This window comes from Stigmatopora argus, chromosome 12 (genome assembly GCF_051989625.1).
Source record: "Stigmatopora argus isolate UIUO_Sarg chromosome 12, RoL_Sarg_1.0, whole genome shotgun sequence".
NCBI classification, from domain to species: Eukaryota; Metazoa; Chordata; class Actinopteri; order Syngnathiformes; family Syngnathidae; genus Stigmatopora; species Stigmatopora argus.
In genome coordinates this window covers 10657692-10680159 of record NC_135398.1, presented here as the reverse complement: position 1 = coordinate 10680159, position 22468 = coordinate 10657692, and the positions used below count along the sequence as shown (strand labels likewise).

Genomic DNA, 22468 nt, shown 5'->3' with positions numbered 1-22468 from the left:
TAAAAACTGCATTGACAAAGACTTCCAGTCATGGTGCACTAATGTACATACATGACGTCATCACCACAACAGACTAATTAATGAGGAAACAACTGCAAACTTTGTGCAGGAATTTTCCTTTTTTTTAAAGACGTACTTAAACAAATTTCAGACCATCTTTCAATTCATATACCATCCCAAACTTCAAATATCCTGTAGCCCAAATAGGGGAAAAGATGCACACTGTCTCGAGCGACGAGATTCCGCATTACGTCATCGCAAAGGCCACCCGTGTGAGTGTGCGCGCTTGGCAAAGCACGAACATTTCCGACAACACTAGCGAGTACAACGAGGTTTTTTTGGGGGGACTACAGCCGCTCGTGGTGATGCCTCGCTCGGCCGTGAAGGAAGCCTAATTTCGGGCTGACGGACGCGGTGGTCGGCTGTGGTGGTGGGACGATGTGGCGTGACATGCCTTGGAATACATCGTGGTAAGTGGCCGTTGCAGCTGCAATCAAAACGCAACCTCAACCCGGGAATTGAACTGCGCGTGCTTTGATACTACGCAGTGTTATGTCACTTTTGCATTGATGTAAACATTGAGCGTGTTGGGATTTGTGTGACTTTGACTTGGACACAGGTGTCTCTTGGAGGATGCATGCTGAAGAGACGATTAGGCAGGAGCCTGTTGCCTTTTTTTTGCTGCCCTTTTACCTTTTGACCGCAATGGCTGCTGTGGATTTTTAACGTGCGTTTTTCTCAGGGGCAGAGACTAGTGGTCAGCTGCTATTGTGTCAAATGATCAAAAAAACACAGCAAATGGGTAAAGGTTTTGTCCTGGGCATGATGAATTTTGCCAGTTATTGCCTTCACTGAAATGACCTTTAAAGCAGGCTTTGCAAAACTTTTTTGGGTTTGATTTTGTTTCTCCACGCGGTGCCCTAGTTGTATCGGTGCCTCACTGCTTTGTGGTTCGGGGTTTCATCTGGCAGGACTTTGATTCCTTGAATTTTATATTGCACCATTATTGCATGGAATTGAGAATTTTTTCAATATTTTGCGACAGGGGTGGCAAAGAAGTTAGACACAGGTGTGAGAGTCAGAGTCACACTTGTGGATAAAAAAAATCCAATCTGCCAATTTATTTTTTAAATATAATTTATTATTTGTTTTTAATTGGTCCTGATGAATTTGTGTGTTTTAAGAGAGAATAAAAAAGAAGAGAAACATGAAATGAGGGAAAGACCCACAGTATATACAAAATATGATAAGAAGCAAATCAAGAGCCATGTATTCGCCAGCCCTGTTCTAAAAGGTATTTTTTTTGTTTTTGCGAGGTTGTTTGTGTTCTAAAGGTCTTAAATACGTTTACAAACATTTTATTTTACTTGATGCAAAGTTTAAAAACTCAGGTTTTAGAATTTGAAAGATACCTGAAGTCGATGCATATGATTTGCTTCCATAAGCAACACAAAGTGATGTGGCAAGCCGCATTTATAGGCCCACAGGCCTTAAGTTTGAGTTTGACATCTGTGCCTGCAAGTGTCAGCTAATTTACAGCTCATTTTGTCTATATATTTCTGTGATTAGTTGGCAACCAGTCAGGGTTGTACCTCAACTCTTGCCTGAAGTTAGCTGGAATAGGCTCAAGATCACCCTCGACCTAAAATAATGACAAGTGCTTTAGAGAATGGATGGGTGGATAAAAACACTGTTGCTCTTGGGCACTTTTAAAGCCAAAACAATGGCAATTGTTAGTGACCTGATAGCAAGATGGAGAGACAACACTGCTGTGCACCATCGCTGAGATATGGGTTTCTCCTTCTGGCTCCAAGGATGAGAAGCCAGTATAGTTTATTGCATCATGATGCAAAAAATAACTGCCAGCCAAATGGTGTTAACAGCTGCGATGTGCCATGAACACACATTGGACTGATATTTTAGTAAGTGTGTAAGTGTATAGAAATATTACACCGTGGAGTATGTAAATGAAGTAACAAAAGTGGACTTGAAATATTGACTGGATAGTGTAATATTGGGTATTTACCCTTATTGGAGAGGAAGTTATAATTAGGAAAGTTAACTTTTCCTAAAGCAGGGACATAAATTAATGTGAATCTTAGCTACCAGTGTATATTGACTTTCGTAAGAGACTCATATATGAATTTCTTTTCTGACTGTATGAGTAATAGGGAAAAATTGGTTTGAATCACTCATCCATTATGGCTAAATAGATTGGAAAAACTATAAATGTGAAACATTGAAGTTGAAAGCTTGTTGATGTCATCTCTGCTGACAAATGTGACTCACTTTCTGTCTCTAGCTTTATATGGCTTAGATAAAAGGGTTTCTTAACAGAGTAGAATTTATTTTAAGAGACAAAAATCAATTTACAAGAAATTAAAAAAAACATCACAACTATATGTAAGTTTTGCATGAAGTGGGAAGACTTTAAGAGTTGCTTAAGAGTTACTTGGTATTTTATTAGGACCCACAGTAATTGTGTATTTTGTCTGAGGACAATTGTAATTTACTCAACGTGTTGATTATATATACAGTGCATGGATTTTTTTTCTAAAAATCATGGTAGTGTGTTCAGAAAATATCCACCAATGACCCATCGGTTATGTGGTCTAAACTGTTTTTTCTAATTTTTGCCCAAGTTAAAAAACAAAGTGATTCCACGTTCCTTGCAGGGCCTTTTGGTAGGATTTATACCCAAGTTTGTCTGTGGTTATTGGTATGTATGCCACGGTTTTCTCTTTTAAGGAAATATATTTTCCAATGCTGCCAGTCTGACATTAGAATAGAGAGAGTGGGTTGAGGTTGGAGTGGGAGAGAGTAATGTGTGTTGGGCACATGCCAGGAACGAGGTTTAGGGTCTTGCAACTGGAGTGCCAGGAAAGCCGCACAAGAATGTGGAGCCTTCTCATTTGATAGTTAAAGATAGAGGCACCACAGGCCGCGTCCTAGACACGTTCTAATTTCAGACGCATCTTCGGTCCGACAGTCCGGCTCTTTTGTCCTAATACTTTCTCCTTAGATAGTGGTTTGGCCTTGTGTGCGTTTCTGTCAGGATTCACGGCGAGCAGACGTTACCACAGGATGGTGTTTTATGAGCGGTACAGTACTATGATTTGTTTTGGCTACTTTAAAATCTACTCAAGTGTTAGATTACATCAATCTCTGATATTTCCCAGAATGAAAACAGTCTGGCCAAGGTCACATGGCCTGAGCGTGACGTGCGCGCACTGCTATCGTTGTTAATCTTTTAAAATAGCCTATTTTTGCATTTATTTTGACTTGCAGGAGAAATGATGAATGGGGCAGGCTTGGAGTTTGACATTAGACTACTGGCTGCTTGTGGTGGCCTCAATGTGTACACATCTAGAGGCACATTACCCGGAGCCTTACAAAAATCAAACACTACTTCCCGGCTGAATCTTGTCCTGTAACGATGCTCAAAATATTCAAAACAGTTCCAAGTGGTTAGCTCTTCTACCTCACTCTCCAGAAGTTTGTGTTGGAATCTATGCTCAAACCCTCAAGTGCTGAGTTTGCATGTTCTCTTAATCCTAGTGTAGAATTTCTTTTGCTCTCATAAGTGCAAATGTTAGCGTCAATGGTTGTTCGTGCCCCATGATGGGCTGGCAACCCTTCCAAGATGAACGCTGCCTCGCGACTAAAGTCAGCTGGGATATGTTTAAAAAAAAATAGATGAATGAATAGCTAACATGAGGTCATCTTTCACACCATACTTGAGAGTTAGCACAGGACATGTTTTACTGACCTTGAACATGATTCTAAACTTTAGCCCACACACCCCTCAAAAGCACCAGATGAGCAGGTTGGCACCTCGTATCAAAACCTTCACCACAAGTTAATGAATAATCCTGGGAATGTGTAAGCCTCTGCGCTGAATGCTTGGTAAATGAAAAGCGAGTTCACATAAGTTCACATAAATGCTTTTAAAGGTTCGCTGTGCACTAGAATTTAGTCTGACGAAACAAAAATTGTTGTGTATTTTGTGTAATAGTGTCTTATATTAACATAAGAAAATCCATATACACTCAAACCTCAGTTTCCAAGCATGATCACATAATAATCATTCCCTTCCAAGTTTTTAAAATATAGACTGTTTCTTTTAAATTAATTTACCCCAGAGTAAATCTGTCACCATTAATAATGAGTCATCATTTCTAGAAATTCTACTTCTACTACTGTGCCATTGTAAATCGCTTTAGCAGTTACTAATGTGCAACAATACCCACAAAATTAAACAGAAACATTGACATGATAGCGATTTCCAAAGTGAAATAGAGAAAAAACATGTTATGTACACTTTTACATAAAAAAAATAGGAATAATGGCTGTTTTTGACCATTTGACTTTGGAATGTAAAAATTCCTCTTTGCTATTTGATGCCAATCGTGCTGAAAGCTGATCTTAAACCTGCTTAAATTTGATCTTGAACATTTGTCTAAATCCTCTGTAAACGCTGTAAATCCACTCGAACAAACCACCACATTCTTCCCTCAACTCCAACCTACACATTTTGCTATGACTGGATCAGAAAAAGAAACCTGCTGATTTTAAATTCTAATCTTTTTTTTTTAATTGCACCACGTGTGTGTGCAGAATGTGACTAATTGCTGTCAAAGAAATATAAAATAGAATGCCTGAATGATTATCTCGAGCCGTTCGCCCAAAAGAAGACAGCCGTCCCCACTGAGCTTTATCTCCTAAACGATATTTATGAGTTAAAAAAAAACTTTTCTCCTCTAACTTTGCCTGTCTGCAGGAGGAGGTGTTGGTTCAGGCGTGTGAAGGGTGTGGGGAGGGTGTGTGAGTGTGTGTGTGTGTATGTGAGAAAGGTTTGCTCCCATGGCAACAATGCACATGACTAGGTGTATTAGATTGCCTCGGACAGTGTGCGGCGAGGCGTGGTGTGAGTCGTCTCTTGGCCTCCCTCTGCCCGGCTTCCTTGAAAGCCTTGTCCTTGTCTTAGTAATGTTTTCTCACCTCCTCTTGGATTTGTGTGTGTGTTGTACATTCAATTTGGAAATATGGTAAAACAGGAGGGAAAAGTTCAGCGGATAATAAGACGTAAGAAGAAAGCCCTGGTGTTTCTCAATGAGTGCACTTTGTGTACTAATTATTATTTGTTGGACTCTGAAAAAAACTCTTGAATTTTTCAAAAGGAGAGACAACTTCCAATTCTGCTTGTTCAAAAGTGGTGGAATGCAAACTAGTGGAGTTCAAAACAATTAACTAGACCCTCTGCAAATAGATCTATACTCTTCATTCTAATTTGATCCTAAAACAGAAAGTCGGCACTCATGATTTACTTTCCCGGGCCACACAAAATGATGCGGCGGGCCAGATTTGGCCCCCGGGTCGCCACTTTGACACATGTGCACTACATGAAGCTGTGTAGCCATTTGACCAAATGTCATTGACCGTTATATCTTACTGAACTGTTTATCCACTCATAATTGTTTTTAAGCGATAGGAAAAACTGTCTGAACATATTGAACTCCTGTTTTAATGCCACTCATCTTGTCAGAAGGTCACGTGGAAAAAAAAATACATTTCAATGAGAATGGGAACTTATCTCTGCTGCATTTATGAGTAATCAATACATTTCCAAAATGTTTTGTTAACTCTGTGATGAAAAGTTGTTTTTTACAGAATTTTTCCGAAATTACAAGGTACCAGAATTTGGCTGCAACTATAAATTATTTTGGCTCAACCCCAATATTTTTGCATAATTACTTTTAGTACTTTAATCTGCTAATTACGACACGTGCTTATTTCATACAACTACTGAGTTGCTCTTGCTCCAATTGAAATATGTATTTTCTTTTCTTTCAGTTACTTATACAATAAGTTTACATTAATGTTTTTATAGGAGCCCCCCTCCCCACGAAAAAAACAGCACTACAAGTACTTAGAAGACAAAACAAACAACAAAAAAGGAGAAACTACGCACACGAAGACAATTTAACATGTATTTGTAAAAGGGGAATTTTCAATACAGCTCTTATGTTGGATCTCATTAGATTGTGCAGGTGTACCTAATGATGTGTTCAGTGCAATTGAACTAGAAAAGAAAAAAAAACAAGTATATAAATTTGAGTTGTAGTCACGCAGAATGGCTGTTGTCTCATTATTCCTGCTTGTATTAATGAAGTGGTTAGAGTCTCGCATGCACAATGGTTTTATCAGTTGCCTTTTGACGCTTGACGGAATTAAGTCGAAAACATTTCGTGTTTAGCCATCAAGCCGTGATTTTTATGAGGACGAAGCTAAAAATCAGGAATGCGCAAATTGACTTTTACTCTCTCTCCTGATCAGAATGATTGAAGACTGCAGGTGGAGCGAGGAAAACATGGCAGACAGAAGGCAACTGCTTGTCGAGATGAGTAAGTATTAAGGCGCACATGCCCGCATTCCTGATCTACTATACTAGCGTTCTTTCACCTGCCGTCCATTAAAATGTCCATTTCTCCTAAGATTGTGAGTAAGGCAACAAATATGATGGAGATGAATTGTCCAACACGCATCATATCCAGACTGATGATGAACTGAAAGAGGATGAGATCACGCCCTTTATGAAACACTGCATCATATTTTGCCATGCTCATGTACATGATGACCCTATAGCAAAAAATATGGTAATCAAAATATAAAAACTCAAGAAGCAGTGCATTGTACGCCGCTGCAAACTATCCATGTATTAATTGTTAGGATGGGTCGCCTGTGAATTAAATGGCACATAAGAAACAAGCATTTACACTAGTGTTCACATAAATGGAACATTTTAAATAATTTTGAGTATTGAACCAGTACGATAACAAATTACTGCGTTAGTAAAGTTGACTTGCTTTTAACCATTAAAATCAATGCATTTTAAAGCTGTCATGCCAAATTTTCAATTCATTTTTTTATATGTAATGTAACCCTTGCAGAGCTAGACATCCAATTCATTTTGAATTGGGAGGGGACGCTTCCCAGTCAAAATGGATTGGACATGTAACACCATCAATGGCGCTGGAACATGGGAAGTTCACAGCTATTCTTCTCGGTTTAAATGAATTGAACACCTATTGCCATCTATGGCATGCAATGAGTTAAGTACTATGAAAAAAAAACTTTTTTACTGGATCAAAAATAGTTCTATAAAGGGTTACAGGCTTAAACATCTGAAGTGTCAATTTTTAAATAGTGGTCTACTGTAGTGACCACTGTCTCGGAAAAAGTAAAAAAATGTACTTAACATTAATGAAAGCTAATAACATTATGGATTATTTAAACATAAGCAGTGAATATACGATATATCAGAAAATGTAAAGGTTAATTGTATAATCATGATGATACAATTAACCTTTAGATTTTTTGTTATAGAGTATATTCACAGTGCTAATGTTTAAACAATCCATAATGTTATTGGCTTTCATTAATGTTAAGTACATTTTTTATGAATAAAACCTCCAGCTCGTTTTTTAAGTGAAAACATAACCCTAACCATGTTACTAGATTTTAATGTTGGTCATCATGGTGGCAGTGCAAAATACTTTTTAAGATACACTCGGGTAACCTCAAGTTTTCTATGAAGCCAGACTACTTTGCGAAAACCCATGACCATGACATAAAAATATCCTCCAAACACATGAAAGCTCTGAAGGTTCAACCCCGAGAGCAGGGGTGCTATGCCTAAGACACCGCGCTGCCCCAGCTGTAAACAACCACGATAATAACCATACAGCATTGTAACCTTAAACTAACAATTTTACCAATTGTTGATGTATTTATTTGCTTTGTTTTGTGTTTAAAAATGTCCAGTGGTCACTGAATGAAGTATCCACTTTAGGGTAAAATAGGAAAGTATGGGGAAAATATATTGCTGTGAAAATGTGAACTCATCCGATGCATTTTTAAGACTTTTCACAATAAGGGCTGAAAAGCTTGAGTGAACGTCAGTTAATTGCCGCAGCTCTAGTCGTCGCCCCATTAAAAAAGTAACTTCACACTAGACTGAGAGGCGGCGCCATGGTTGCATCGCTTTGGACGGCACCCAAGGTCCTTGACGGGCTTGGGTGCTATGAAGTGTTTTCAAAGCCTTAAAATGAAGAAAGCAATGTTTTTTTTTGCATCTTATAATATTCCTCACTCTTCGCTGCCATTGATTGTCAATCCTCTCAGTTCAAATAAATTGTCTATCACTATCACTGTCAATGGCAGTCAATGAATTGGCTCATTCAACTATGTTTAACATCTATCGTTGGGTATGGCTGACTTTGAAAGGAACAGAATAGGCTCAAATTAAGGCGCCTCTTAAGGATTTGTAATTAAAAATATTGAAAAGGTTCAATATGGTCATGATTGTTAGGAAGATTGCTTGCCAACTACAACGACATGGAGAATTCAGTCTCAAATATTGATCCATTATTGGAACACAAAAACACGTAAGTTTGTGTTCTGCGGTGAAAAGTGATTAGCTTGCTGTTGCACATCACTGTCAATCAGAAATCCAAATTAGGATCAAAACCAAATGTGCTTTTTCAAAAACATGATTTCATTCTGAGATTATTGCTTTCAAAAACCATTCACAGGGGCTCAGGATTTAGACTCCATTCGACTGTCAACATACAGGACAGCTTGCAAACTCCGATTTGTGCAGAAGAAATGCAACTGTGAGTACAACATGCCCCCTCACGCTATAGCTCTCATCTCCACCACACAACCCGTACGTTAATTCCTGCTGTTTCCGTAGTGCATTTGATCGACATCTGGAACATCATCGAGACTTTCCGAGAAAACGGCCTCAACACCATGGAGCTAGATGCTGAGCTCCCCGTGGCCCGCCTAGAAGTCGTGCTGTCTACAATACTGTACCAGCTGAATAAGCGCATGCCCACCACGCACCAGATCAATGTTGAGCACTCTATCAGTCTGCTGCTAAACTTCCTTCTGGCAGCCTACGACCTGTGAGTCACGCGTCAGATCTTTATCACCTAACGTAGGGGGGTAAATAGTCTGGAAGGGAAACTGTGGACTATTACTTAAATAAGTGTTACAAGTGTTGTGCAAATACGGGAAACGTGAAAACTGAAAATCTCATTTATTAATGAGACTACTTAATTTCAGGAGTTTTCACCTCTGATTTTGATTGCCTATATATTTGAATGACTATGATTTCATTTGTTTCTAGAGAGGGCCACGGCAAGGTGTCGGTCTTTGTTGTAAAGATGGCCCTGGCAACTTTCTGTGGAGGGAAAATTCTGGATAAATTAAGATGTAAGATACTTTTTTATTCACTGGCAATTTAAAAATCCCAGTAATAATTGTGTGTGTAAATGTTGAAGGTTATGCAAAAATGTTCTAAAGGAAGTCATTGGTTTCACTGTCACATAGGACACACATTTTTTATATGTTGTGCTATATTGGCGACAATTATTCAAAACATGGTTGAAGGTTTAGTTCATGTTTTTCATCTACTTGCATTTTTTAATGCACGAGAAAGCCCAGAAGACTCGTATAGGGTATATTGCAGTCATGTTCAACCATGAATTCCCTGTTATCTCAAGGCGATTACATCATCTAGTGGCTGTTGAGCACTAAAAGAAAGTGATGGATTTCTTGCTGTTTGTGTTTTTTAAACAAAACGATTTGAACAGCTGCCTCTCTTTAATTTGTTTCCCTCAAATATGTGGGCTAATTGCATCGTGTGTGAGACGCTGTAATTAGCCCACTGCGTTAGAAGCCGACAATTATTCTGATTTGTTCGTGTGATGTCGCTCCACAGATATTTTTTCACAGATATCCGATCCGGCTGGAATTATGGACTATGCGCAGTTTGACCTGTTCCTGAAGGAAGTTCTCAAGCTGCCCATGGCGGTTTTTGAGGGGCCCTCGTTTGGTTACACAGAGCAAGCGGCCAAGAGCTGCTTCATGCAGCAGGTGAGGCTTCTTAAAATTCATTAACTGGCATTGATGCTTATAGAACTCCAATCCATTTGAATTGGAAAGGAATGGCAGTGAATGATCCCTGTTATTCCAATGGCTACATTTGTGTGTTGTCATATTTTTCACAACGTTGAATATCACTTGATATGCATTATTCTATGCAGAAAAAGGTCTCTCTTAACATTTTCCTGGACACCTTGATGTCAGACCCACCTCCTCAATGTCTCGTGTGGTTACCGCTAATGCACCGGCTGGCTAATGTGGAAAACGGTAGGTTTTTAGCCGATATACCCTGACAATACATGTTGTTTATTGTTTTTCACTTAAGCATTCACAAAGTGGGAGGCAAATTGACAACAACAGGAACAACCGCATCCCAGGGTAATAGTAGTTGAGAACTAATGCTTTAGAGCAGGGGTGTCAGACTCAGGTTGGTTCGTGGGCCGCTTTAACGTCAACTTGATTTCACGTGGGCCGGACCATTTTAGATATAATATTTAGATTTTTTTTATAAATGGATTAAAAGAACTGGATTAAAAGCCCTGAATATTCAGTTTTTTATAGATCTAAAACAATGTTTATTTTAGCTTTTTTTTATATATTTTTAGATTTTACAAAATGATTTCTGAACTAAAAACACAGAAAAAAATGATTAAAAAATTACAATTATTGATTTAAAAGGGGGGAAATCAGGAAATTTAATATACATCTATACTCTTCATTTTAATTTGATCCTAAAACAGAAAGTCGGCACTCATGATTTACTTTCCCGGGCCACACAAAATGAATAATTTGCCCTATTTAATGTATACATACACATTTTACTAAAACAAATATGGAGGCGTTGCACAATACACAGGTGAAAATAAAATCAAGATATTTTGTCATATTGTTTAGAAGTTTAGCACTAGCAAGACTTATGAAAAATGTTTAGGCATACTTTTATTACAATACAAACGGTATTTGGTATCCCCTTCTCATTATGAATCAGACCATAAAGTGTTTGTGTGTTTGTCTGTGCTGTGCTGATATCTGCTGTCTTATTGTAATGTGGCTTGTGTCCAAAAGCACAACCAATTATCATCCAATATATGAGATCATGTACATATGGTGTTATTCACTACAGCTTCTTAAAATACCACAATGATCATCCGATATTTTTCATCTTATGAGTGTTTCAAACTTTCCAATTTTGAGCGCTGTTCTCGCTTGCAAAGCGAGTGATGTGATCATGAGCTCCGAAATGTCAGTATGCATAGGATGAAGCCAAAAATAGAATAAAAATAAATAAATAAATAATAAAATATAAATTACCACGCAGATAATACTGTGCTTCATTTTTTGAACATGGATAAAAAATAAAAAGATTTTGGACTGCGTACTATACATGATAGTGTTATACATACGTACTTGAAACATTGAGGTAATAATTGTCTTTTAGAGACATTAAAGGCGGGTAACTCAAAAGTCTTTGCATATCTTTGTAAAGGTTAATTTATTACAGGGGTCCAAACAACTGCACTTATTTCATTCACTGCCATTGACAGAGACAAAAGCCCAATTCATTAGAAATGGGAGGATTGACAGTAAAGGATCACTACCAGTCCCCCATGGATTTGATATTACTTACTCACAATGGAAATGAATGAGCTAAAATTGCATGATGAACTACATGAAATACTTCTCACCCCTTGGACTACAGCAATAAATTTCACCTCTTGTGTCCTTATATCAAAATAAGTGGCTCTTCTCTTAGCTGTCTATGCAAAACAATATGCATTTACTACCACAAATACTTGTGTGTGTGCGTTCTCCCCCCTGCAGTCTTCCACCCGGTCGAGTGCTCCTACTGCCACACTGAGAGTATGATGGGCTTCCGCTACCGCTGCCAGCAATGTCATAATTACCAGCTCTGTCAGGACTGCTTCTGGAGGGGGCATGCCAGCGGTTCCCATAGCAACCAGCATCAAATGAAGGAGTATACATCATGGGTAAGGAGTAGGGGAGGAGCTATGGAGGTGTGTCTGCAGCCGGACCAGTCAATGCGGCTATTTTTTGCATCGTGACGCGAGGGTCGCATTCAAGCTGTGTTTGTGACCGCCATACGTGTGTGTTTTCAAAAGAATGAGTGTATTTGTTTTGTCCTCTCAACAGAAATCCCCTGCAAAAAAGCTATCCCATGCCCTCAGCAAGTCTCTGAGTTGCGCATCCAGCAGAGAGCCTCTTCACCCTATGTTCCCCGACATGCCTGAGAAACCTCTCAACCTTGCCCACATCGTGTATGTTTTTCCTCCAATTCCTGTCATCTTTGCCCTTATTTTCCATACATTCCCACTGCCCCTCTGAATCTTGATTAATTCTAGCCAATCCCAAGGGTTACTAATCAATGATGCTTAATTACATGATCGCAATCTACAGCAATGTTGCTATTGTTTCCTTCAGTGAGTCGCTTGTTTTTTTTTGTTAAACCGCATCCACTTTGAATAGCCTCAGTATATCAAAGCATTCCCATGAGAAATTAGTAGGAAAATCATTTAAAAAAATCAGGTTTATAAGGATTAAACATGTTTTTGCAGGCACAGCATGAAATCTAACTTTGTAGTCAGAACAAAGAACTCATAAACTGTCGATGACAGCGATGGATTTTTAATTTCTTTTAACTAGGATGAACAGCTCTTCTTGGAACAAATGAATTGGACATTTATTCCCGCTACTGGCACTGAAACATTATAATTTATCACCAACCTCCCCTTACGAATTAAACGGAACTAACTCAATCAATGACAAGGAATTAGTTTAATAATGGGATCTCGTTCAACACGTTTATGATTTTACAAACATTTATAAGCATGATTTGCAAAATTAGTTAGCATTTAGTCTTTTATACCAAAAGAACAACTGTGCACTAAATGTTTCTGTACTTCTCTCTTTTTTTCTTTGCTTTGTTCTCTGATAGAGACACGTGGTGAGTGTTCTTTGATTCTTTAACACCTCCCAAATTGTGTCCTTTTGAATCATGGTGTACATGTACTCCCTCCAATGCTTTGTAATCACCCACTACTCACCCACTCTTTAGCAGGTGTTAAGTTCTTTTGTTTGTCCTTTCATGTTCTTACATATATTTGGTAGTTTGTGCTTTTAGGGATATTATATTTCACAAAATGATAATACTTTTGAATTTGAAACCACCACTTGTGCTTTCTGTAGGCCACCAAGACCAATGAACATCCCCAGTGAATACTCATTTTCCCACTCCATGCCAACATCAGGAAACCCGTACTCCACTAAAAAGTAAGTACAACAATAGATGCCCTGGATTGTTTTGAAGGGATTATTTCAGCTTTCAACACTCCCAGTGGATTCTAAACAATTGTCTATGACGATATATTTTGCTGAATGCACCTAGTCTGCCTTACTGCAGGAGTCATGATATTGCTCAACATCTGTTAAAAGACAGGGGGTAAGTGAAACAGGTGTGTGAGTGTTCTATGCATGTGTGCAGTGCATTGTATGGATCGTTAAAATACAATAGGAATACTCATCCATTGAAATAGCCTGATCGATGTGTTTTTTTTAATTAGAGCCATAATGTCACCAATTTGTTCTTCAGGTATTGCTAGAATAAAATGTATAACAAATTTATTTATCAGTTACTACCTACATACCAACCACCAAAAACCAAACAACCCCACACGAAATATAAAAAATCATGAAAATGTCATCCTAAAACTGACTGGTATTGGTAAACGTTATTATTTCCTTGATTATAACTGCAGTTCCATCTGTTGACATTTTAAAAAGGCCCCAAAGCAGGATTATTATATTGTAACATCATTGTGCTTTGCTGTGTAGTATTCGTTTGTTGACCCGCAGTGTTTTGTTAGAGCCAATTTTAGGCCCATTAATTTGGGATTCTGGATAAAGGTTCAACATTGAATAATAGATTTATAAAACATTTTCTTACCTGTACTCAAAGGATTCTGTTACACGGTGTTCTTTTTCTGAATGAGGAGTACACGGCAGGGGTCTTTGACTTCAGCCACACCTGCGTTTAATAAAAGTGCTCCTCCAGGGAACACTTCTCCCTTTCAAAAATAAAAATAAAGGATCATGTGATGAGTGAGTGGTATTCCATAAGATTCTTCTATAATATTTTGAGCATGTTAGAGCATCTGTGCAGTCTTTATTGACACAGCCTGCCAAGTAATTTATATTATGTCACAGCTAAGACTGACAGTGTTAGCAGGTTTGAGAATTCCAAGTTTATGTAGCATAGATAATGGCACATAGTGAAAGAATGATCATGGTGTTACTAACAAACCACAATATTGAATTAGACTTTATTTTGATGCATGTTCACTTTTGGGTGTTTTCGTTAAAATAATGAAACATGATTTTTCGGGGTGTCTTCTGTAACGTTTGAATCAGCCAGAAGGATGTTCATGTTAACATGTAGCCAGTTATTGTACACCACCTGTGGTTAACCATGGCCTCAAATTCTTAGAAGTTTAACAATAGAGCAACCATTGTTCGGTAGCTGAATGCTTGCAGTATCAAATTAAAGCGCATGCTTCTTTAATGCAGCCAGCTTTCTGGTGGAAGATAAACTTAGATCAGGAACATTGACACCTTTTTTTGCATTTTGGTATTGGATTTTTTTTTTATTGTATAGAGACTGTTTATTGGTATTAAGTTTAATAAAATTGGATTATGTACTTTTGGATGGGACACTGCTTCAATACGTCTAGTGTGTAAATAGTGCACACAGCGTGTCCTTAATCATGCAGGAGGTAGCACACATAAAGTGGCCTTGTTCCTCTTCAGTCACCCGTGAATGGCTGCTTTTCAGGCGTCTCCCCAAATCTCTTGTGTCGTTTTTTTTTTAGGTCCTTGTGCTCTTGGACTATTTTTTTTTGTCAACTGTGTCATTTTTTTGGGTCACTATTTTGTTTATGAATTCCCACACGCGTCCAGGTTACACTGCAACCTAGATGCCGTTGACAGACTTGCTGACGAGCACATTCTCATTGGCCTCTATGTGAAACTGCTTCAAAACAACCCCAAAACATGGTTAGTGGGTGTGGTCATGTGTGCCTTTCCCTGATGAATGTCAATGTGTGAAAACCTAGCATGTATAGTATACAAACCTTTTTTTAATATATCTACTAAAAGAACACAATAGATTTCCACTCACTGACTAATTATTTAGGTACAACATACCCCGAGTAATAAAAGATGAATATTCTCATCTAGAAAACAGGAAATAATTGTGTTATAAAATCTATTTGCCTTTCTACTATTTTCATTTTAATTCTCATATTTTATCTTCATAACTTTTGGATATTACCTTGGTAAAATATGACTTCTCATTGGATGAATATATTTCTTTTAACATAAAACATGATATTACAGCTTCATTCTCTTGAGATAGGGACTCTTACTGTACGTCATTCTCATTCATATTCATTTTTTCATTAAAAAATCTGATTGTATTTTCATAAAATCTAGGAATCATCACTTTTCTTGTAAAAAACAAACACATTTTTTTTTCCTGTCACAAATTTAACATGCGTTTGCAGTGAGCTGAATGATGGTCACATTTCTGAATGGTTTGCCAAACATTCTAAGGTGCTGCATTTTCATCAGACTAAAATTATTTTGGTCAGACAGCTTATGTATTCTCTCTGACTCTCTTTCTCTCTGCCTATTTCTTCACTTACTAAGAACATAAAAATAGATTTGCCTGCGTGCCCATTAATATGTCTGCCTCCATCTTAATGGAAGTTGGCTCCATTGTTATATCGGTGGCTGTATTAGATTAGCAATTTAGGAATAACATTACCAGTATGGCTCTTGTGATTACGAGTGTTTTGCCAACTCTTCTCTCTCTAAATATTTTTAAAAGTGTACATGCTATGTACTCAAGGTCTTATCTTGCGATTGCCATCTCTTTTTTCTTCTCCGTCAGCTTGCTAGAAAGCAGCAACCATCAAGACGAGGAGCACAGCCTCATTGCCCGCTACGCTGCTCGCTTGGCTGCAGATGCTGCGGTGAGACTCATGAACATACAATACACCAGGGAAAATCATGATGTGATCCCCTGTTGACTTTGTGAGCTTGTTCACTGCCACTCATATACGTTAACACTCTCCAAATGTATCCTTCATTATTGATTATAAGACACTAATAATGACACAATTACTACATTTGTTTAAAAAAAACTTTTACGAGTATAATTTATGTTATTTTGTCTTTAAATTGGGTTTTAACAACATGTTGGTGTTGACCTGGGATTTCGGCTTTATGGACAACAGTCGCAGCACAGAGCCCCCGCAGACCTACCGTGCTCTCTGGATGCCAACAAACAGCAAAGGCAGCTGATTGCTGAGCTGGAGAGTAAAAACAGGTAGCTTTTTAAAATTAAAACTGTAAAAAAATGTATATGTATTTCCTGTAATGTGTGAAAACTGCAGAAAATTCTCAGGAAATATCTCGTACATTAACTTAAGGAAGCAAGTGCAATTTTTAAGGTCATGTTTCTGCTGCCCTCTTGTGATTAATGAATGAATATTTATTTTGTTGGCTTTTTATCCATTTTTTATTCCATTTAAATCTATTAATTTTTTTTCCTTCATGGTGTAACATCTATTCACAGTAGAGGATATCGCTTTGTAATGTATATTTAATTGGATACCCTTAAAATACATAATTTTTTTTCTACCTGTTCACATTGATGAACATAATATACCTCTTTTTTGCATTAGTTGCCTCATTTACACAAATGTCCCCAAATTGATTGGGATTGTGAATTTAAGTGAATGATTCTAGGTATTTTTAATATAAAAGTTTTAACACGGCATAATCTTCCTGGCGGTATTGCCAGCGACACCGAACTAAATCTATTAAGTTACACATTCACCCATTACTTATCCCGACGGGAGCGCCTCTTGACCCTCGTACCAGTCATTAGCTGTAAATCACACCGCTAAAAGGGCTCTGAGAGGCACAATGTGACATAGATGTAATCTGTTTTTGAAAAAAAGTCCATTTGTACATGTCACACAGGGAAATCTTGCAAGAAATTCAACGGCTGCGTCTCCAGCATGAGGAGGCCTCACAGCCGCTGCCTGACAGGGGTCAGCAGAACCCCACTTTGCTGGCCGAATTACGACTTCTCAGGTAAACCGCAATGTATCCAGTCACCAAAATACATTGTTCAATTCAAAGGACACGGGACATGTACAGTATTATGGAAGATTGAACCCTTTAAAGTGAATGAAGAATTAAGTGCAGATTGTGACTGCTTGACTAAGTCTGCTTTTTTTTTGTACATTTTACTACGAATATGACATAATGGCACTATCAATCTGTACCTTTTCTTTTTCCTGTCAGGCAACGGAAAGATGAGCTTGAGCAGAGAATGTCGAGTTTGCAGGAGAGTCGCAGGGAGCTCATGGTGCAGCTGGAGCAGCTAATGATGCTTCTCAAGGTAGTGCAGACAAGAGCCCTCCATCTTTTTCACTGCTTCATCCAGTCATTGTACATCTGTGCAGTCAGGAGGAACGTTTTTATATATTTCGTTACTAGTTGGGAAGTTATGGCTGAGATAACTGCATTCAAATTAGTTCATTTTGTATTGGGTTTTTTTAGCTAGTGTCACATAACAAATTACGCAATCAATATTTCCCAATAATGAAATACAATTGTATTATTTGAAAATATTCAAGAAATTATATGAATATACCATTCAAACCAGGAGTTTGCATTCACTAAAAAAGACAAGTTAAGGAAATTAAAAGAAGAAATTTGTGATGGAATCTCCTAAACAGTGACTTTGCTATTGTTTGTGAAGTGCACCAGTCCCTCCTGAAGCAAATCAACCCCGATGCTGCCACTCTCGTAATTTAAAATTGAGATAGTGTTTTCAGGCTTGTAAGCTTTCCCCTTTTTCTTTTTGTCAGAATAAACATCTAAAAAAAGTCATTTTGCGATCTGCAAGTAGTTTAGTTTTCTATGACCTTCTGCTTGACCTTAGAGCCAATGTCAGTAGAGTACTCATTTTACTTTGGACTTTGTTTTACAAACTTCAACCAGCATCTTCACAAATTATTTTACTTTTGTTGTTGGCTTAATATGCAGTGTATATTTGTTTGGTCTCAAATGTGTATACGCATTTGAGACCAAACCTCATTAATCTCTGGGACTCAATGTTTTTGGAATGTGGAAGGAGGCCAAAGTACCCAGAGAAAACCCAAGCAAGCCTGGGGAGAACATGTAAACGTAATGTATGTTTGTATGTACATTTGCATTATGTACAGATGCACATTTCTTCCTTTATACACTATCAAAGAATATGATGTCTTTACTTAGTCTAAAAGGATTAATGGGATTTCTATTCAAACATGCTCAGGATGAACACATGCATATTAATTACATGCTAGAGTAAATCCAAACAGACCCTTAACATAATATGGCTATTTTGTTTACAGCTTGCTGAGGAACAGAAACAAGCTGTAAGTGAAAGAGTTTAAGGGAGGATAAAACTATTTAGCGCATGTTTTGAAATAAACACATTCCATGTTGCCAGGTGGGCATCTTGTGTCAAAAACTGTTTTAGCGTCAGAACAGATTCAATATGTAATCTACTGTATTTTCTCAAGTAGTGGCAACATTTTTACTCCTCTGGAACATTTCCTTTGTAGTTGACGAGAAAACAAATATCTCTATTCTGGATACAAATCTCTCATACTGCGATTTTGTGGGGTATTTGTATGGCAGGGGTAATAGTAAGTGTAGTGACAGATTTCAGGATTTCCCCCACATAAAAAATGCTGAATTTATTGGTTTTTGATCAACAGAGAAGCCACTATTTGAGGATGTACGGTGTGAACTTCTGATGCTTCCCCGATACAAGGTGTTCACTATAAGCAGCCACAAGCTGTAGATGTTTTAACAACATAAATAGTGAAGAGCATGCAGAGTGACTATATTTCTAACCTTTTTAATGTTTCGAAATAAAACAATAGAGGTGTGTGCTGAATTTAACACTAAGAGCGGGCTATTTTTTCATCCACTGCTAAATTTTCAGGAATGCTCACTTATTAGGAAAGAAAAAAAAACACATGGCTGACCATTAATTTCCTGGTTACTGAGCAAACCTACAAGTTCAGCAGACGATCAAGAATTAAGTCTTCCAAATCTTGATGTCATTGAGAAAAAATTGATTTATTTGACAATACGTGTTTCAGACTCAGGGTCCCGGCTCTCCACGCTCATCACCCAGTCACACTGTCAGCAGGCCCATCCCTACGCCCATTCATTCGGATTCAGCTGGCACCACCCCGACACACACACCTCAGGACTCCCTGATGGGCGTGGGAGGCGATGTTCAAGAGGCCTTTGCTCAGGGTAACTCGAAAGGTTTCCCTTCCAAAACAACTACAATGAAGTGTAGTCATATGTTTTCATCTCATTATTCTATCCTCTTCATTGTTGAAGGTCCCAGGAGAAATTTGAGGAACGACCTCCTTATCGCTGCTGACTCCATTACCAACACAATGTCATCACTGGTCAAGGAGTTGAATTCAGGTACTCGAAAACTATATAATATACTACTATTACTGTTGCCTATGCTCATCAGGGCGGCCCAGTGTTCGAGTGGTTAGCACGTCGGCCTCACGAGGGTTTGATGCCAAGTGTGGAGCTTGCATGTTCTCCCCGAGCTTGCATGGGTTTTCTCTGGGTACTCCAGTTTCCACCCACATCCCAAAAGCATGCTTGGTAGGCTGGTCGAACACTCTAGATTGCCCCTAGCTATGAGTGTAAGCGTGAATGGTTGTCCATTTCCTTGTGCCCTCCGATTGGCTGGCGACCGATTCAGGGTGACCCCGCCTAGTGCCCAGAGTTCGTTGGGATAGGGTCCGGCACCCGCCATGACTCTTGTGAGGATAAGTTTCAGAAAATGATGTAGGCTCATCATTCCCTCACAAGTACACAAGCTCAGTACTACTCTGTTCATTCTTAGAGTGCGGCAGCGAGACTGAGAGCACGGTGGATTCCGATTTGGGCCGCGGGGACATGTTTGCAGTAACAACAACAACCTCAGATCCATTTCTCAGCTTGAAGCCCAGGACAGCTGCAGCAGAACAGGAGGAGGAACGATATGGGAACGACCTGGAGCGGCAACTAGAAGATGAGCTCAAGTTTGAAGAGCTCATGAAGCACAGGCAGGATTCAGACAAAACCTGTATGGTGAGGACTTTTTCTGCAGGCATTATCTGCAAAAAAGTGCATTTTTTTGCATATGGTGGCCTGTTGGGTATTTACAGCAGTTAGTATTAGTAACTGTACATTACAGAATAATAATCAGTACAGTATACACTGTACTGTGAATCATTTGATCACATTTACTTTTATAAATTCAATGGAATGGAACACTTAAAATCTGCTGTGTGTTGTGTTTGTGTTTATGCTACAGGTGACACTGCAGCAGTAACAATGCTGGTGCAGGAAACTGGTGAGCAATATCAAACGCAACAATGAGTGACGACACTGGACGTGACAACACTGGCCAGGACCCCATAGCTTAGAAGATACATTTGTGTAAAGAGTATATATTTTTAACCAACTGTCAGCCAATGAATAATAAGTCAAGAGATTAATAATAACCAAGCGCTCTATTATTATTATACCACAGGTGCCATATCAACCACATAATTATTTTTGCTCTGTATTTTACTTATCAAGCCAATGTAGAAATGTACTGTTCTGTGTGTGTATGTATCTGTCTGATTATAATGATTATTTTGTATTTGCGTTTTTGATGTTTTTGTTTTTTTCAATGTACAATCCCTAACTGGTTTTCCCACTACTGTGGAACCTTGATTTTCTGGATCAAACCTTTCAGGAACATATTATGTCACAACCTTAAACCGCTACGTGAGGCTTTCTGATCATGAAACACTTGAGAATACCATCCTGATTCCGGTTTTCATACATTTTAAATAAAAGGGTTGAGTTCTAAAACTAAAAAAAAACTGACTTGAACCAAATTGTATAAAAACTGAAAGATTATTTTCCAAAGTAAATAATGTAAATCCAATACATCTGTAACAGCTACCCCAATATACAAATAAATGAAGCGTAACTCAAGTTAAATAACAAAGAAATGAATAGAAATGACAAATGAAATTGAGATGAAAATAATACACCACTTTTACTTTCATTGTCAAAAACCAAATCATGCAAAAAGCTAGGGCATACAAAGAGGTTCCACTGTATTTACATTTCTTTCTTACTCTTAATATTGTGTGTTCTTCATTAAATATTTGCTCCATTTGTGATGATAATGCACACTGCCTTAGCTTCTTGATTGACATTTCAATGGAGGTCAGCGAAGTCGTTATAGGAGCATGTAGCCAATAACAATGTGGAATTAAAACAAACAAAAAAAAATGCTGGAAAAAAAACACTGGGAAAGTTAAGATGAAAAACATTATTTCATTTGTTAATCCATTGACACAATTGACAAAGACGATTTTATGCCGCTATCCATTTTACCAATCAGCATATTTATGCGTGCAAAGACACCATCTTTGCCCTGGTCAAAGGACCCAAAGCTACATTATGTTAGCATGAACTTTGTTCCTTTTATTTTTACTTTCCCATACAGGAAAGTAATATCTCAAAACTCAAAAGTACAACACCTTTAGTGCACAAGTAGTGCAACTTTGTTGTCAATTTATTTTCTCCTTATCAATTGCCACCAATGCTCAAAGGCATCTCCAAAGCATATCTTTGTTTTGTTTCTGAATTTGTCATGACTTATTTGACATTCAGAGTAAGATTGTTTTTTGCTCTATTTAGACCTGACATCGGTAATTCTGAAGTGTATGTACCCTACAGAGTTGTGGCAACCCACACAAAGACAAAGAAGTGATCTTGTAATTGGCTGATCATAAAAATTCAGTTTAATAATTGAATTACTCCCCAAAAAATATTTAATGTCTATTGAAATATTAGGGTCCAATAATGAATAATTGAAGTGCAAATCTTATATAAAGCTCCTTTAAACAACATATTAACCAAATTCTCTTTGCACATTGAATAGTTTTATAATCAAGTTTCTAAATGTCATGTTGCCCTTTCTTCAATGTATCATGTCCTCCAAAGTTACTAATGATGTAAGATTTGGCATGCTGTCCAATCAAGGCCTCCAAAGATCATATGATGTAAGCAGTATGTTGTGGGTGGCAGAGCTAATATTAATTTTGGTTACTGCAAAAAAGAGCATTGAATAAACACCACATGTGCAGGCCACAGCTCAGTGTTTCCTTTTCATCAAGTGAAATCAAAATTTGGTGGATGAGTGGTTAGCCCGTCTGCCTCACAGTGGTGGACCTGGGTTCAAATCCAGGTCAGTCCACCTGTGTAGAGTTTGCATGTTCTCCCCGGGCCTGTGTGGGTTTTCTACAGGGACTCTGGTTTCCTCCCACATTCCAAAGGCATGCATGGTAGGCTG

General features: G+C 38.1%; 2 protein-coding genes across 17 annotated transcripts in view; one reads left to right on the top strand and one right to left on the bottom strand.

The window, feature by feature from the left end:
- The window catches only part of klhl14 (kelch-like family member 14), a 68996-nt gene that overhangs the window by 43840 nt on the left and 2688 nt on the right, over window positions 1-22468 (bottom strand). For all 11 annotated transcript variants that reach the window (XM_077614620.1, XM_077614628.1, XM_077614630.1 and 8 more), the window contains 2 exons: window positions 17322-17493; window positions 13913-14033 (listed from right to left, as the gene is read on the bottom strand). The gene's annotated coding sequence lies outside the window, so the exon portion shown is untranslated. The remainder of the gene's footprint in view (window positions 1-13912; window positions 14034-17321; window positions 17494-22468) is intronic.
- On the top strand, window positions 240-22268 carry dtna (dystrobrevin, alpha). 6 transcript variants are annotated; one of them, XM_077614615.1, is made up of 20 exons: window positions 240-470; window positions 6337-6404; window positions 8595-8675; window positions 8756-8969; window positions 9194-9279; window positions 9788-9942; window positions 10113-10218; window positions 11773-11939; window positions 12103-12227; window positions 13156-13239; window positions 14923-15018; window positions 15917-15998; window positions 16263-16354; window positions 17014-17127; window positions 17341-17437; window positions 18438-18461; window positions 19197-19356; window positions 19447-19536; window positions 19973-20199; window positions 20426-22268. In XM_077614615.1, exons 2-20 carry the CDS (start codon window positions 6338-6340, stop codon window positions 20441-20443), a joined length of 2085 nt encoding a protein of 694 aa, XP_077470741.1. In that variant the 5' UTR covers window positions 240-470; window position 6337; the 3' UTR covers window positions 20444-22268. The 6 variants fall into 6 exon arrangements, 5 of the variants coding, with proteins under 5 accessions (XP_077470741.1, XP_077470740.1, XP_077470743.1 ...); XR_013304116.1 differs by lacking the exons at window positions 240-470; window positions 20426-22268 and adding exons at window positions 2870-3101; window positions 19829-19889 and having other exon boundaries at window positions 19447-19728; window positions 19973-20122; XM_077614614.1 differs by lacking the exon at window positions 240-470 and adding an exon at window positions 2876-3101.

Coding starts and splice junctions, on each gene's coding strand:
- dtna (XM_077614614.1), top strand. Junction 16,355..17,013: donor GAGCTGGAGAGTAAAAACAG/GTAGCTTTTTAA, acceptor CATGTCACACAG/GGAAATCTTGCAAGAAATTC. Junction 19,537..19,972: donor GGTCAAGGAGTTGAATTCAG/GTACTCGAAAAC, acceptor GTTCATTCTTAG/AGTGCGGCAGCGAGACTGAG.